General features: G+C 36.1%; 1 protein-coding gene across 1 annotated transcript; it reads left to right on the forward strand.

Moving 5' to 3' along the window:
- Positions 1-11,531: 11,531 nt before the first annotated feature.
- LOC139973927 (craniofacial development protein 2-like) lies at positions 11,532-12,362 on the forward strand. The gene has a single exon (XM_071980817.1). The coding sequence runs from the start codon at positions 11,532-11,534 to the stop codon at positions 12,360-12,362; it is 831 nt and encodes a 276-aa protein (XP_071836918.1).
- The last annotated feature ends 6,951 nt before the right edge of the window (positions 12,363-19,313 follow it).

Consider the following 19,313-nt stretch of genomic DNA (forward strand, 5'->3'; position numbering starts at 1 on the left):
AATTGCCCCAGGGCGAATGATAAGAAAAAATAAACGCCCTTTAAAAAAAAAAAAAAAAAAAAAAAAAAACTACTTGAAGTTTGACCCATGCACGTCAGACATCACATGTACATTGTACAATATATGTGTGTCGTTTACATGAGTAAAGTTCATTATTGGTACAATTCATGAAGACGATTGATAAATAACCTCACTTTTTCAAACTTCTATCCCTTAAATAACTCTACATCAATACGAACATTAATAGCTCGGAATGAAAGGTGATAGACATACTAACCGTCCAACCTTTGCCTCGTTGATTGTTATCACTGTGACAATACACCTCAAAGGGATCTGGATAACTATCTGGTTTAATGGTATGGATACCATTTGGACTTGTAGATACACAACGATTGGTCACTTCAATGCAGTCCCTTGGGAATTCAGATAGTTGGTGAAGGGAACAATATGGTGCTGAAAAGAAGGTAAATTTATGTTAATCTCATGAAGTCAAACAGCTATTTGATGTAACGTTAAATATAAAGTTGTGAGTTTACTTAATATATTATACATATAATGATACGAGGGACACCAAACAATTAACCATGTACGTATGAAACGGGTAAAATTAGTGCAGAAACATAAGTTAGAAACCATCCGAATGGTAATACTTACATGGACCCATTCTTCTGTCGTTCACCACAGCAAACGTTTGATGATTACTCTGCATAATTCAAAACAATTCCCATTAGACCACATGTATGCAAATAAACTTTTCAACATTGTTTTCTTGGGGCAGACCCTCTTCATCTATCTTTTGTTTATATGTTTCCAGTAAATGACCGAAATAATTCTAGTTTTGTTCAATATCCGATAGCTGTTACAGCGCAAAGATATATATATATATAATTATTATATATTGCTAATATATTTCATGTTACTATACCAGCCCGTAACGCAATACCGGTGGCGTAACCAGTGATTTACGATCCGTCCAAACGTATTCGGTTTATCAGTAAAACGTGTATTGCTTGTTCTTTGTAAGTGAAAACTACTAAACGCTTAAACTGCCTTGTCATAATTTAACTTTCGATCTAACCGTTAAGATTGTTACCATTCTACCATTCTATTTATTGTTATCATTCTAATCAAAATACATTTCAAACGATATATTAACGTAAACGACACAAAATTATTTCATAAAGAGTTGATCTCACCTCTTTCACAGAGCAGATAAGGCTTGGTGGCAGTATAATGAAGAACGATGCAAAGACCCAAACCCTTTTCGGGATCGACATTTTCTTGAGAAAATGCGTACGACTTACAATTGAACAATGATCTGCTGAACTCACAGTTGGCACGAAATTGGTGGTAACAGCGTTTAAATAAAAAGCAAGGAAGGCAGACGTTTCTTATAGGAATTAATACAATTAGCTCGTCATGAGATTTCCAGACTTTTTGATTGTAGTTCTGTATCTTCTGTTACCTTGAAGTAGTAAATGCAAACGGCTAAAGACAATACTGAGAAACAAGGAAGTATTTCTGATTGAAGTTCTATTTCTTCTGTTTCCTTGAAGTAGTAAATGCAATACGGTTAAAGACAATTGTGAACATCAAGGAAGACAGTAGTACCCTTTCGTTTAGTTGGCTATTTGTTTGTTGTACAATCTCAATCTAAATAAACAACTCAAAGGGGGAGGAGATACGTGGATTATATTACCTCATATGACAATTGTAACTTGAAAAGCGACGATTTAAGTTTACACTTAACAGCAATGATACAGTATATGGATGTGTTGAATTGGTTTGGGAATGTTCATAAACCACAGTACGTTGCAAAAAAGGAAACCAAATAGTTGGACTATCAGCCAAATCTGTAACGAAATTTCAATTTCAATTACCATAACACATACACATTTCAATCAAAAGTTAGCATTATCAATTCGCAGTCGGTACAGGTGCGTCGCTGACTCCATGACCATCCCCACCCCTCCAAAGCAAAACTTTCACAGTATTTACCATGTACGTGTGACCTGCAGGTTGTCAATAAAATACTTCTGCATATTAGCTCACTTACCTTATGGACACATGTACTACCCACATGTATATGTCCTCATAAATATAAATCTTACCACGTCATTCGATATTAGTATGTCAGAGAAAACATATTAAACGTCATTAGAGGTATACTTAATGAGGAAACATTGTCAAATATGTTAGTAATCAAACATATATATGTTTCCTATCGTTTCTGTTGGCAACACGCTAAAGTAGAATGCATTGTCTGACTGCATGTATTTAAGAGGTCATTTGAGTTCATGGGAGATTCATTTCAGATGGATATTGCTCTTACATGGTTGGTGAGATGAGTGGTGACGTGTAGGAGAGGAGGGGCGAAAGGCGTAGTGAACAATTCGAATGATCGATATTGGCTATGATGCGGCAATGTTAATATTTGAACTTTCCATTTGCAGGCACGACTAATGGAAAATGAAAGTTTATATTGAAGGGGAGGGAATGCGAAGTAATGACATTCATAAGTGCTATAACGTGTTCTCAATATCGCCAAGGGTTGATTATTCATATGATATATGTAGTAATTAAACCGGTTAAGTAAGACATGAAACTTTCATCGATTGGTTTTGAATCAACATACGGTTTGCAGATTGTACCATTTAGCGTGTGGTTGAGGTATGCGGTACGTTTGATCCAGTTTGCAAATGTCGTTACAGTTTTTACGTGTAGATTATACGCAGTGTTTAGTCTAATCAGTTCATTCAGCGTACATTGGATAAATTTTATCTTCTCATTGTCAACTGACTTAAGCAGTAACAATTATGTATCATTGAATTATAGTGGAACGGAAATAATCATAAATTAACGCATATAGTTAAGCTAGAGGATTTCACAAAGTGGTCGTCGTCGACGAAAGCGAAAGTTTACAAGCGAGGAACAACGAACGCTACTTGCTCAGATTAAACCCGGACATAGAATGCCAGCATATCTGACTCTGATTTCGAGCAAACCGTATCCTATATTGTATATGTGAAACGAAACGGTTGTATATGCATATTGCACTCAACGGCAACATTTCTAAGCGCCGCAGCATGCAGTGTAATAAAAGGAACATGGTATTCCCATATTTGCCTCATAACATGTAACTTTTAAGTCTCGTGATAAGATGACGCAAAAAAAAAAACTTTGCAACTTAATACCTGAGGTAATTGAGGCCATGTTTTGGATCGCGCCACTAGCTTCGGAAAGCAAAGTATCAACATCTTCATTGCTTCTACCAATTAAAGTTAAAAATTTGAATACAGGAACGCGTCGTTCGGTCAGTAGGAGTCAGTATTAGTATATGTTTCTCCTTCTTAGTTTACTTATACTTAACAATTTTAAATTGTATCATTTCTATATCGTCTTGTTCTAAACTTGTCCTCAATTTAGGCTGAATTGAACTAAAGCGCACATTTGTGAAGACGTCAAGAATAACGAATCATCATCCACAGCTATGCACACGCGACGTTCATTAGAGAGAAACGAAGGCAGACGAAATAAAAAAGTTGCCTGGATAACACTTTTGAGCTCGTTTGCGACAACGTCAATAATACAACAGAAAATGATTATTGTAAATTAACATTTATATTACATTACATATTGGGACACGGCAGAGCTAGTATTCATTGGCATTTTCAATTTCTTTAACTTCTCGAAGTGAAATCAATATAAAATTCTGTCTATGAAGCAAAAACAAAACAACAATTGAAACATTTTCCATGATTTCGCAATATGACGTGCACGCCTTTAAGATTTCCTCTCTTTAAAACGGACTTTTTTATTAAATTTTGTAATAATAAAAAGTAACACAAGTAATAATACTGTAATTATTATTCTTCTAATGATAATTCCGTACTCGTTTTGAGTCTGTTTAGTCTCCAAATCCTATGGTAGCCTATATTAAGGTATGCATATATATTCCTATATGTCTATATATGCCTATATGCCTATATGCCCATGGTTGACTGTATTCCGCTCACTCACGTTGGGTCATTTGAACTCGTACTTGCGTCATTATGGAAATGTATAGTATAGAATGTAGAATGATACTTTAGTGCTGAAGTAGTCACTCGCGCTGCTCTTAGTTTATCAAACTATTACTGGTATGCATTACAAGTAGACGTCTAGTCTCCTACTCGACCTATCCACGCTGTTGTATAGTCTCAAGAACGAACCAACAATTTGGTACACCCATTATGCTCTATTCGATGATTTCTTCTTATGTTGTTGATACGATACGTCTCCGATAATCGAGGTTTAGATATGCTCAACTAAACTAGTACTTTGCAGAGAGAGAGAAATGTAGCGCAGTCCAAATCAACCTTCTTATAATGATCAAATTGTGTTGTGCATTATAACTGTATACATTGAAGGTGAACATACGGATGCGATACTCTATGACTCGGCCAGAAGGAATGAAAATGTAATAATAATTAACAGAGTTGTTGTAAGAACCCTTTTCTGTGAGATATTATTATATGTTAAATAAGATATAATGTGGACAAATAAGGCTTCGGTGACTTATCACTTTATCACGTTTAATGCCACATTTGACTTCGTAATGAAAACTTACAAAGTTAAGTTTGATTGTGCTGAGATAATTATAAACATAGGTTAGATATATTTCGTTGTTCCTGGGAGTAGTTAAAGCCACTTTGCTAATTTCGTACTTACACACACTTGTTAATGTAATATTTAGCAATATAAATACTGCTTGTCTTCCCTAAACGATCACATAAAATCTTCCATCGGCTGATTTGACTTCGATGTTCACTCAGTCTATTTTCAGTTGACGATGTTTGCGATAGAGATCATGATCATGTAGCTTACAGTCTGCTGTAGTGATTTTATAGAGATCATGATCATGTAGCTTACAGTCTGCTGTAGTGATTTTATAGAGATCATGATCATGTAGCTTACAGTCTGCTGTAGTGATTTTATAGAGATCATGATCATGTAGCTTACAGTCTGCTGTAGTGATTTTATAGAGATCATGATCATGTAGCTTACAGTCTGCTGTAGTGATTTTATAGAGATCATGATCATGTAGCTTACAGTCTGCTGTAGTGATTTTATGCTGCTCTTAAAAATCCTTATTTCCTATAAAAACACTTTACGATTGCTAAGCATTCTTTTCTAAATTTCTTATCTAACAAACAATAAATGAATGGGTTGACAGCATTGTTAACAAAACCAATGATACGACCTAACTCAATATTGGTGTATAAAAACTCGTTGGTTTCTCTTGCTGAGACGATAGTGGCAGCAGGTAGAAGCGAAAAAACCAACATTGGCAAAATAAATGCCACAGAGATCACTGCGGTCAAGAACAGCATCATGGTAATTCTACGTTGTGCTGCCATCTTCATGACGCTAGACAACGAAGCATCCTGCTTCTTTCCCTTTCTGGTACTTACGAAATTAATCTCTCCCTTCCGAATTGCTTGACTGATTTTATTTCTAGAAGAATCAGTACACTTATTTAAACGGTCCAATTTAGTACGAGGTGAACTACGGGGACAAGTAATTGATTTTTCCAAATGGCCCCCCTTTTGATTGTCTATTCCATTTTCTTGACTGTTCAGGTTATCAATTCCAGGTTCCGTTATATTGCTGTCTTTCTCAATTTTGACCCCACAATCACTGTTTTTACCTGATATTGAAGGGCTTACTTGGCTGAATCCAGTGTGAAAATCGGTATTGTCTTTGGTTTCATTCATATTGACTTGACTCACTACCGCGGTTCCTGTGTCCGTGTCATAAGAAAATGTGTGTTTCTCTGTGGTTTTTCGGGAATCATTGTCGTGTGAACTCACGTTAGATTCATGCTTCGTTTCGGTCATTTGCTCTTCAGTGTTAGTATCTGTAACCGTTATTGATTCATCGTTAGGCATCGACGATGTAACATTTCTGTGTTTACGGATAGCTCGCCACACCATAACGTAAAATGATGTTGTCATCAAAAGAGCTATACATATCAGCAGGCAGATCCCAGTTTGCCAGATAACATGTAGAAATTGGTTGTTATCTGCATTTGTACAAGTGACAGTCTGATGTTCCAACACATACACCTCCGCTGTCGCTAAAATTGGAGTGCTAACAGCAAAGCACAGTACAGTAACAGCAATTGATATCATCAATGCAGAACGGACCGACAGACGTTGTCTATATGGATGACATATGGCCATATAGCGATCAAAGCCAACAATTGAACTGCCTAATAAAGAAAGTAATATACACGTTATTACTAGGTAATGAGATAACTTACATATATATATCATACGGTTGTTTTCACCAGCGTTTACGATGAATGTTATCATGAATGGTGTAGTAGCGCATAGAATGAGATCTGACACAGCCATAAAGGAAATAAACACAAAGGTGCTCGATGTTCGGGCCTTATGAAGGTAGACCCGCAAAACCAGGAGGTTGCCAGGTGTACCAATCAGCCAGACAACAGCGAGAAAGATGGAGAGGACAAGATCGGATGTTAGGCCCTTATTCATATTAAGTCATGTATCGTCAATTTAATATATGCGAAGAAAACTTTATTTTCAACTGACTGAGCACCCTTTTTGAAGTTGATTCACTTAGGCCATAGTCTAAACGGCAGTACAGGACTAACATACACAAAAGACAAAAGCAGGTGCATGTCACTTTGGTTTGTCAAATGTTCTTATTTGTTCCAGGTGATAAGTTAAGTCATTAAATTGATGAATAACTATATTCTTTTAATCTGAATTGTATTCTTAGTTTATTTTTGTTACGAACGGCAGCACGAAGTCGATTCTCAAGAAAACGGAACCCTGCAATTGTCCAGTGCAAGCTAACTGATAATAACTCAGTCAATTTTACAATCCAGTGAGAGTGATGTCCACGTAAATTAAATATACACTTATATCCACATAAATGAAATATACACCGATATCCACATAAATTGAATATACACTGATGCTACAAAACTGCTTCTATTAGCAATAAATATCCATATTGTGTCAGTGTCACCGAAAGCAACATCGGAAGTGTCTTTCATGTCCCTGTTGAGAATATACGTGACGGTTAAATAGTTCAAAAGTTATTTGCAAACAATATGCAAATGATCGATTCACATATTGCCTAGCGTTGCGAATTCGACAGTCAACAAATTGAGGAAACGAGTTATAACAACAATGCTCCACCAATAGAAAGCGATGTCGTTTGCATGTTATAAATCATGCTTACTATTTAACAATATGCCCAACGATGGTGGATAAAATAGAATGATTTGCAGCAACTGAAGAAGTATTCCACGTAAACGTAACCAAATATTACCAATCGATGGAGCCTTCAAATCAGTGACGTTAGTATAAACTCTATTTTGTTAGACGCCAACTAAAATTTCCCAAGAAATATTCACCGCAGTCTTTGCTCCAGAGGTTTGTGACGAACAAGCAGTAATTTTCGATTTCTATTTAATTGCAATAAAACCTTTCACAGGTTTATATCATCTTTAAAGAAAGTAAAACCATAGCTGTTAGTATACAATATTATTGATTACATGTACTATCGCTCAATATCGAATGTAGGTTATACATAATGGGTATGACGAAAGTGCTTTCTGGATAAGTACAGTCGATGCTGCAATTTTAATATCGTAGTAATGCTACTTCACATATAGAAACATATATGTCGGGGTAGTAATTTCCATTGCTAACAAGAAAGACAATTATATTCGATGTTCAGTTATCGATCGGTAAGGAGTGCTTTCTGCTTGCAACTAAATTTAATAGGCTTTTATCTTGAAATATGTATGTAGGTTAACAACAACGTTTAATTTCTTGATAGTCTTCTGGAAATTCCCAATTTTGCAATGTACATTAAACCTTAACACAGCCACGACTAGCTTAAATACGTCATGTAGATATTGCGGGTGGCCATATTAAAATCTGGAAGGCAAAGTTAAAAAGAAAAGATACAAAAAAAAATTAAAAAACCAGACACAGTGCACCATATGCACTAATTAACAACTGGGACTACTTTAAAATGATTACCGTGGTGTTTCTTTCAAACAACAGTACAGTGCAAGTGACCGTGTTATTCCACCATCGGTACTTTCCGACATAGAAATTGTGCACTTTGCGCCATGTTACCGCCAAATTGTACACGTGTGTATATAGTTACATTCTCACATGGTTGATTTTGAATCGCAAAAGATTAAAAGAAAAAATAATCATGGTTGAGCGCCTGGGGAACTGCCCCCCGAGGCCCTGCCCATGCCCTCTTTTCGTCCCGTAGGACCTGGCGAGGAGTTAGTTCCATTGATACCTTCTAAATAGGTTACACATCCGGTTTTCCAAACAGTTTGAAAACAGTCTCAGCAGTTGTCCCGTTTGGTCTGGTTCCGGTGTCGTACTCATCCCAGTACCTAGACAGTCTAGCCTGTATATGGATTTGTAAACCTTCTTTTGCAGTTGAAAGCTTGATTCGCAACGTAACACTGTATACACACCCACGTACCTTATTCACGATTAACAACTTATTTATGTTGATAAGCTGTTTTAAATGATCAATCAGACAATCAAACGCGTAGACAATCAATCAGACGCGTAGACAATCAATCAGACGCGCAGACAATCAATCAGACGCGCAGACAATCAATCAGACGCGCAGACAATCAATCAGACGCGCAGACATTCAATGAGACGCGCAGAAAATGAGACGCGCAAACAATGAGACAATCAGACAATGAGACAATCAAACAATCATGCACGCAGCCAATGAGCCAAAGAGCCAATGAGCCAATGAGCCAAAGAGCCAAAGAGCCAAAGAGCCAAAGAGCCAAAGAGCCAAAGAGCCAAAGAGCCAAAGAGCCAAAGAGCCAAAGAGCCAAAGAGCCAAAGAGCCAAAGAGCCAAAGAGCCAAAGAGCCAAAGAGCCAAAGAGCCAAAGAGCCAAAGAGCCAAAGAGCCAAAGAGCCAAAGAGCCAAAGAGCCAAAGAGCCAAAGAGCCAAAGAGCCAAAGAGCCAATGAGCCAATGAGCCAATGAGCCAATGAGCCAATGAGCCAATGAGCCAATGAGCCAATGAGCCAATGAGCCAATGAGCCAATGAGCCAATGAGCCAATGAGCCAATGAGCCAAAGAGCCAATGAGCCAATGAGCCAATGAGCCAATGAGCCAATGAGCCAATTAGCCAATGAGCCAATGAGCCAATGAGCCAATGAGCCAATGAGCCAATGAGTCAATGAGCCAATGAGCCAATGAGCCAATGAGCCAATGAGCCAGTGAGCCAATGAGCCAATGAGCCAGTGAGCCAGTGAGCCAGTGAGCCAGTGAGCCAATGAGCCAATGAGCCAATGAGCCAATGAGCCAATGAGCCAATGAGCCAATGAGCCAATGAGCCAATGAGCCAATGAGCCAATGAGCCAATGAGCCAATGAGCCAATGAGCCAATGAGCCAAAGAGCCAATGAGCCAATGAGCCAGACAATCAGATGGTTATAAACGCCAAGCAGACAATCACGCACGCACACAATCAGACACGCAGACAATAAGACGGGTAGCCCATCTAACATTCAGACAGTCAGAAGACGAAGACAATCAGACACGTAGCTACTCAAAGACGCAATCAATCAGGCACGCAGCCAATCGCACCAAATAAGGCACGCATTCAATGAGACACGCAGCCAATTGGACAATTAGACACGCAGAAAATCAGCCATGTAGACAATCAGACAATTAAACAAGCAGACATGCACCCAATCAGATGCGCAGACTATCAGAAAACCAGAAACGCAGACAATTAGACAGGCATACAGGCAGACAATCACACAATAACACAGTCACACAAGCAGACGATCAGACGCGAAGACAATCAGACAGTCAGACACGCATACAGTCGAAAATTCACACACGCAGTCGGTCTGATATTTAGAAGCACCGACAAGCAGACACACAGACAAACAGACAATCAGACAAGCTGACGCGCAGACAATCAGACGAGCCAACAATCAGACAAGCAGGCTATCAGACACGCAGCCCGTAAAGACAATCACACACGCCACCAGTCAGACAATTAGACACGCAGCCAGTCAGACACGCAGTCAGTCGGACAATCAAACACGCAGACAAGCAGGCAAGCAGTCGCGCAAACAATCAGACAAACAGACAAGCAGACAATCATTTGCGCAGAAAATAAGATCAATTTAACAATCAGGTTAATCAGACGGGAAGACAACAAGACGCACAGACTTTCAAACAATTAGGTCAATCAGACACGCAGCCAGTCAGACAATCAAACACGCTGCCAGTCAGACAATCAGAATCGCAGCCAGTCAGACCATCAGACACGCAGACAGTCAGATAATCAGACAATCAAATGCGCAGACAATCAGGCCGACCGGCAGACAATTAAACGAGCAGACAATCAGACAATCAGGTCAATCAAAGGGAGTGACATTTAAACGCGCAGCCAATCAGAAACGCAAACAATCAGACAATGAGAATCAGGCACGCAATCAACCATGCACGTAACCAATCATTATCCAGAGGAAAATTTACATTTGATTAATGAAAGGACCTTCAATTGAAATGTTAATTCAATTGCTTAGTACCAGTTTTCTTCTCGAGATAACATTAAAAGCTTACATGTTTTGCAGTAGAAGTAAACTTGAAGCAAACAGGTGTGATGTCATATATACACACACTTAACTAATCGGTTTTCTTGCCTTTTCTTCCGTATATTCAGATATAATTAACCACTTTAGGTAAAGTTGGATCCCTAGCCAATTCTAATGCAAAATAAACAAAACAGTTTGCTGTTAGTGTGCAGGCAATGAAATGAAGCCTATTATTATCTGTGGCTTACATCACATACATAATAGATTTAAATATGAATATATTATACTTAGAATACCTACAAAATCTAGGAATATCTGTGGTTTACACAAATTACGTGACATATGAAATAGATTTATCTCTGTAGATCTGTGGCTTACACAAAAATAACATAGTTCACTTATTTATGAATATCTGTGGCACCACTCAACATAGATGTATCTAGGAATAACTGTGACTTAGAAATACATACGAATCATATTCATCTATGAATATCTATGAACTAAATAATAGATTAATCAATGAATATTTGGGGCTTACACCATTTTACATAATGGATCTATCTATGAATATCTGTGGCTTGGAATACATACGAAACAGATTAATCTGTGAATATCTGTGGCTTACAAAACTTACATAGTTAATTTACTGATGGATATATGTGGATTACACAAAACCAGATTGGTCAGGTCAAGATGATGGTCAATTTTGATCAGCTGTTCAATTGATCTCTCTGCCACTGGTAACATGTAGCCAAGTGCAACCTGTCGCATGGTTGGGGTACTGGACCCCCTGTCAGACGTTACACCAATCTGACTAAGAGCTGAATAACTCATCCAGCCTCTACCAACTCACCTTGCCAGCCGCAGTAGAGTCGGCATAAATCCTTTACCAATAAAGAAAATGAAACAAAAAAGAGGCCGTGATGCCCATGTCCATAATGGGTCCAACTCTACAGGTGGAATTTGGATACCGGAGAATGCTGTACTTCGAGATGTTAAGCCACAGGATGAAGAGTTGGATCCAAAGCCGAAAGGAAGGTTCAACTTAGATGGGAGTACAAGCAGGAACCACACATATTTATTCATATGTACTTACAATGTAAGAACATTGAGAAGAGAGGAAGTCCTTGATACCCTTCTCGAGGAGGTCGAAAGTATAAAGTGGCACATAATAGGACTTGCAGAAACAGGACGCCCAAGTGATCTCATAAAGCTAACAAACTGTGGTCACACATTGTTTACTACTTCGGCAACAAGCAGAGGCTGCAACGGTGTTGGCTTCCTAGTAAACAAAATCATAGAAGGCAATACCTTGGATTATAAGGAAGTCTCATACAGGATTGTATATTTAAGACTACAAATAAGTAAGCAACATACATTAAAAGTTATTCAAGTGTATGCACCAACATCAAGTCATGGTGATTACAAAATTGAAGGATTGTACAAGAACGTGGATGACATGATGGCAACTGTGAACTCGACCCATACAATATTGATTGGCGACTTAAACGCCAAAATAGGAAAGAAGAAAGACAGCGATGAGAAAGGAATAGGCCCATTTAGGGTAGGAGATCGTAACAAAAGAGGTCAACGGCTGTTGGAGTTTGTTTCAAGTAGAGACCTAATAATCGGCAACACATACTTCAAGAAACCTGTCAAAAGATACTGGACGTTGGAGAGTCCCAATGCCGCGACACATAACCTGATTGACTACATAATCTGTGACCATTAGATAATCTTGATGGATGTAGGAATAGTACCAAAGGTTGATACAGGCAGCAATCACATATTTGTGAGAGCTAAGCTGAGGATTGATAACAAGATGGAAAGTTTGAGAAAGGTCCAGAAACCCAAGAAGAAGCATAACAACCTGGATGTGCTCTCTGTCAAGAAACAGCAATTTCAACTTGAATTACAGAATAGATTTGCTTTATTGGAAGATCTAGATGAGGACAAACCACTGGATAAGCGCTACGATGATATCATCAACACTGTAATGGAAGAAGCTAAAAAATGTGACTAAAGACACAAATAAACCAGTTAAGACTACGGATAAAGAAAACAATGAAATAAGGTAATTAAACGAGTAAAGGAAAGCCCTTAAGCCTTTCACACAGTTGTCAACACACAAGCAGATTGAATACACAGAACTGAACAAAATCATCCGTAAAATGAGAAGAAACCGAAAAAGAAAGTACAGATCAAACATAGTGAAAGTAGTGTTAGAAAACAACAAAGGACCAAGAACTATAAATAGGAAACTGGAAGGAGCAAGCAAGCTTATATCATCTATAAGAACAAAAGATGGTTTGGAGGTTACAGACAAAACACAGATCACAGAAACTATTGAATCCTTCTACATAGAGCTGTACAATACTGACATACCAAATTGGAGGCATTATTGCGATTGGTCGAGCAAGGCTAAAGATGTTCCACCGATTTTAAAAGCGGAGGTACAAAGTGCTTTTGACCATATCAAAAAAAGGAAAGGCTTCTGGAATGGACCATCTGACAGTATATATTCTTAGGCTGGGAGGAGAAAGCGTTATACATGTTCTAACAAAACTGTTCAATAGAATTATGAAACTAGAAGAAATACCCACACAATGGAATGAATCAAAAGTCATTATACTATTCAAGAAAGGCGATGTGAAAGATTTTAAAAACTACAGACCAATCAGTTTGCTACCTTATGTGTATAAACTCTTTACTAGGGTTATTCTTGCCAGGATAGGAAAGCAATTGGATGAGAATCAACCCCGTGAGCAAGCAGGCTACAGAGCAGGATTCAGAACCTCTGACCATCTACACAATTTGAGTCAGATAATAGAAAAAGCAAAACAATACCGTTTCCAACCTATGCCTTGGCGTTGTGGATAACGAAAAGGCATTTGATAGCCTGGACCACTAGTCATTGCTGAATGCTTTGGAGAAACAGTTAAGTCAAAAGTATATTCGCCTTATCAAAGCAATCTATAATGACCCAAGTGCAACGATATACCTGGAAAATATGACATCAAACGCTTTTGACATTCTGAAAGGTGTTAGACAAGGCGATCCGATCTCCCCAAAACTCTTCATAGCGGCTATGGATGATGTCTGCAGGAACCTAAAATGGCAGTCACAGGGAATTGGAAGTGGATGGTGAACATCTAACTCATCTTAGATGTGCAGATGACATATTGCTTCTAGGCCACACACCTCAGGAACTGGAGACAATTATTTGTGAGTTGAGTGAAGAAAGCAAAAAGGCAGGCTTGAATATGAACATGAAGAAGACAAAAGTAATGATGAGTAATAGATCACAAGACCACTCGATTACAGTTGATGGCGAAATCATAGAAAAAGTAGACAGTTATGTATACTTGGGTAAAAAATATCTTTGGAAAATGACACAGTAGGAGAGGTAAACAGACGTGGGCAAAGTTTGGCATGCTCAGTTTAATATTGCGGGATGAGAGCCTTCCAATGACATTGAAAAAACAACTCTTCAATCAATGTATTATTCCAGTGATGTCTTATGTGGCAGAGACATGGACAACTACCAAGAGGTTAGAAAAGAAGCTGAGAGTGACAGAGAGAGAGAGAGCAATGGAAAGAATTATAAGGGGGTGTTACAAAAAAGGATAAAGGGAAACCAGGACTTGAGAAACAGAACAGGCGTTTTGGATATTATCCAAGTCATAAAGCAAAAGAAGTGGAGATGGGCAGGGCATTTAGCTAGATGTCAGGATAAGAGATGGACACATAAATTGACATGTTGGACACCAAGGGGTTATGTCAGGAGCAGAGGTAGGCAGAGTAGGAGATAGATGGATGACATAAGAGAATATGGTGGGGTCACATTGAAAAGAACAGCTCAGGATAGAGGGAATTGGAAAATTGGTGAAGAGGCCTTCCTTCTGCAGTGAAGCGAAATAGGCTAGATAAGATATGTGGATTACATCACTTACATAATGTATTTCTCTATAAATATATGTGGCTAAAACACAAACGGAAACAAATTTACCTATATGAATATATGAGGCTTACACAACTAACATACTTATTCATAAATATCTGGGCTTACATCACAAAGGTAATGGATTTATCGATGAATCTGTTTCTTACACAACTTTCATTATCGATTTATCTCTAAATATCCGGAATTAGAAAAACCACATAGACTAATCTATGTAGCTAACAAAAGTTACATAGCTAATTTACATATGCAATGTGGTTTAATTGGCATACATAATGTATGAATCTAGGAATATTGTGTGTCTTTGAATACATAAAAATCATATTTATATATGAGTACGTATGACCTGCATAGGTGAGTTATCTCTCAACATATGAGGCTTACAATATTTAGGAATATGATTAAACTATAAATACCTGTTACTTAGAATACTTACGAATATATTAACTTATTTATGAATATCTGTGGCTTTGAACACTTACGGATAAGATTAAACTATGAATATTTGTGGTTTAGAATACTTACTTATTGGATTTCACTATGACTATCTGTAACTACCCGTAACTTAAAATACTTACGGATAGGATTAAACTATGAATATCCGTGGCTTAGAATACTAAATCATTTGATTTAACTATGAATATCTGTGGCTTAGAATACTTTCGAATATGATTAAACTATGAATATATGTGGCTTAGATGATTTACGAATAGGATTAAACTATGAAAATTTGTGGCTTAGAATTATGACATATAGATTAACTTACTTATGAATATCTGTACCTTGGAATACTTACGAAGAGGATTAAACAATGAATATCTGTAGCTAAGAATACTTACAAATAGGATTAACTATGTATATCTGTGGCTAAGGATACCTACGAACATATTTAAAACTATGTATATATGTGGCTTAGATACTTACTAATTGGATTAAACTATGATAATCTGTGGCTTAGAATACTTACAATAGGATTAAAATATTAATATCTGTGGTTCAGCATACTTAGGGATAGGATTAAATGATGAATATCCGTGGCTTAGAATACTTAATCATTAGATTTAGCTATGAATATCTGTAGCTTAGAATACTTTCGATTAGGATTAATCTATGAATATACGTGGTTTAGAATAATTACATATAGGGTTAATCTATGAACATCTGTGTGACTTCGAATACTTACGAACAGGATTAAACGATGAATATCTGTGGCTTAGAATACTTACAAATAGGATTAATCTTTAAATAGACTTAGAATACTTACGAATACTTAGACTTAGAATACTTACGAATAGTAATAATCTATGAATATATGTGGCTTAAAATACTTACTTACAGTCTTAATCTATAAATATCGGTGGCTAAGAATACTTTCGAATAGGATTAAACTATTAATATCTATGGCTTAGAATACTTACAAAAAGGATTAATCTATAAATATCTGTGGCTTAGAATACTTACATATAGGCTTAAGTTATGAATATCTGTGGCTTAAAATACTTACAAATTGGCTTAACCTATGAATATCTGTGGCTTAGAATACTTGCAAATATAATTAATCAATGAATACCTGTGGCTTATAACACTTAATTATAGTATTAAACTATGAATATCGAAGCTTAGAATACTTACGAATAGGATTAAACTACGAATATATGTGGCTTAGAATATTTAATTATAGTCTTAATCTATAAATATCGGTGGCTTAGAATACTTACGAATAGGATTAAACTATTAATATCTATGGCTTACAATACTTACAAATAGGCTTAAACTATAAATATATGTGGCGTAGAATACTTACAATAGGATTGATTAGAAAACTTACGAATAGGCTTAAGTTATGAATATATGTGGCTTAGAATACGTAAGAATTGGATTTAGTTATGAGTATCTGTGGCTTAGAATACTTACGAATGAGCTTAAGTTATGAATATATGTGGCTAAAAATACGTAAGAATTGGATTTAGTTATGAATATCTGTGGCTTAGAATACTTACGAATTGGCTTAACCTATGAATATCTGTGGCTTAGAATACTTACTAATAGGCTTAATCTATGAATATCGATGGCTAAGAATACTTACGATTAGGATTAAACTATGAATATCTGTGGCTTAGAATACTTACAAATAGGATTAATCTATAAATATCTGTGGCTTAGAATACTTACAAATAGGCTTAATCTATAAATAACAGTGGCTAAGAATACTTACGAATAGGATAAAACTATGAATATCTATGGCTTAGAAAACTTGCAAATAGGATTAATCTATAAATATCTGATCCTTAGAATACTTAAGTTAAGGCTTAAGTTATGAATATCCGTGGCTTAAAATACTTACAAATTGGCTTAACCTATGAATATCTGTGGCTTAGAATACTTGCAAATATGATTAATCAATGAATATCTGTGACTTATAACACTTAATTATAGTATTAAACTATGAATATCGAAGCTTAGAATACTTACGAATAGGATTAAACTATGAATATATGTGGCTTAGACTATTTAATTATAGTATTAAACTATGGACATCGAAGCTTAGAATACTCACGAATAGGACTAAACAATTAATATCTGTGGCTTAGAATATTTACGAGTAGGATTAATCTATACATATATATGACTTAGAATATATACCTACGAATAGTATTAATCTATGAATATATGTCGCTTAAAATACTTACTTACAGTCTTAATCTATAAATATCGGTGGCTAAGAATACTTACGAATAGGATTAAACTATGAATATCTATGGCTTAGAATACTTACAAATAGGATTAATCTATAAATATATGTGGCTTAGAATTCTTACGTATAGGCTTAAGTTATGAATATATGTGGTTTAGAATACGAACGAATATGATTAAATTATGTTCATCGGCTGCTTAGAATACTTACGAGTAGGATAAATCTATACATATATATGACTTAGAATATATACCTACGAATAGGATTCATCTATGAATATCTGTTGTATATAATACTTAAAGTATTAAACTATGAATATCTGTAACCTATAATACTTACGAATAGGATGAAACTATCAATATCTGTGGCTTACAATACTTACGTATAGGCTTAAGTTATGAATCTATGTGGCATAGAATACTTAATCATTGGATTTAGCTACGCATATCTGTGGCTTAGAATACTTACTAATAGGCTCAATCTATGAATATCGGTGGCTTAGAATACTTACGAATAGGATTAAACTATCAATATTTGCGGCTAACAATACTTACAAATAGGATTAATCTATAAATATCTGTGGCTTAGAATACTTACGAATAGGCTTAAGTTATGAATATATGTGGCTTAGAATACTTAAGAATTGGATTAATCTATTAATATATGTGGCTTAGAATACTTACGAATAGGATTAAATTATGAATATCTGTGGCTTAAAAAACTTACGAATAGGATTAAACTATTAATATCTGTGGCTTAGAATACTTACGAGTAGGATTAAGCTATGAATATCTGTGGCTTAGAATACTTACGAATAGGATTAAACTACACCATTAACATAACAGCTGTATCTAGGAATATATGTGGCATACAATACTAACATTGAATATAGGTATCTATGAATAAATGTGGCCTACAACACCAACAAGACAGCTGTATCTATGAATATATTTGGCTTACAACACTAACATATAATATATATCATGAATATAAGCGACCTACAACATAAACGTAACATCTGTATCTATGAATATCTCTGGCGTACAACACTCACATAACAGCAATATCTATGAGTATATATGGTCTGCAACACTAACATAATAGATATATCTATGAATATCTGTGGCCTGCAACACTAACATAGCATATGTATATATGAATATATGAAAATATGTGGCCTACAACACTAACAAAACAGCTGTATCTATGAATATCTCTGGCGAACAACACTCACATAACAGCAATATCTATGAGTATATATGACCTGCAACACTAACATGATAGATATATCTATGAATATAAGCGGCCTACAACATTAACGTAACAGCTGTATCTATGAATATCTCTGGCCTACAACACTCACATAACAGCAATATCTATGAGTATATATGGTCTGCAACACTAACATAATAGATATATCTATGAATATCTGTGGCCTGCAACACTAACATAGCATATGTATATATGAATATATGAAAATATCGGGCCTACAACACTAACAAAACAGTTGTATCTATGAATATCTCTGGAGTACAACACTCACATAACAGCAATATCTATGAGTATATATGGCCTGCAACACTAACATAATAGATATATCTATGAATATAAGCGGCCTACAACATTAACGTAACAGCTGTATCTATGAATATCTCTGGCCTACAACACTCACATAACAGCAATATCTATGAGTATATATGGTCTGCAACACTAACATAATAGATATATCTATGAATATCTGTGGCCTGCAACACTAACATAGCATATGTATATATGAATATATGAAAATATGTGGCCTACAACACTAACAAAACAGCTGTATCTATGAATATCTCTGGCGTACAACACTCACATAACAGCAATATCTATGAGTATATATGGCCTGCAACACTAACATAATAGATATATCTATGAATATAAGCGGCCTACAACATTAACGTAACAGCTGTATCTATGAATATATGTGGCTTGCAACACTGACATAACAGCTGTATTTCTGAATATATGTGGCCTACAACATTAACATA

This window comes from Apostichopus japonicus, chromosome 9 (genome assembly GCF_037975245.1).
Source record: "Apostichopus japonicus isolate 1M-3 chromosome 9, ASM3797524v1, whole genome shotgun sequence".
NCBI lineage: Eukaryota > Metazoa > Echinodermata > Holothuroidea > Aspidochirotida > Stichopodidae > Apostichopus > Apostichopus japonicus.

What these genes read in the sequence shown, in the direction of transcription:
- LOC139973927 (XM_071980817.1), top strand. Translation starts at nt 11,532, where the DNA reads ATGAAACAAAAAAGAGGCCGTGATGCCCATGTCCATAATGGGTCCAAC.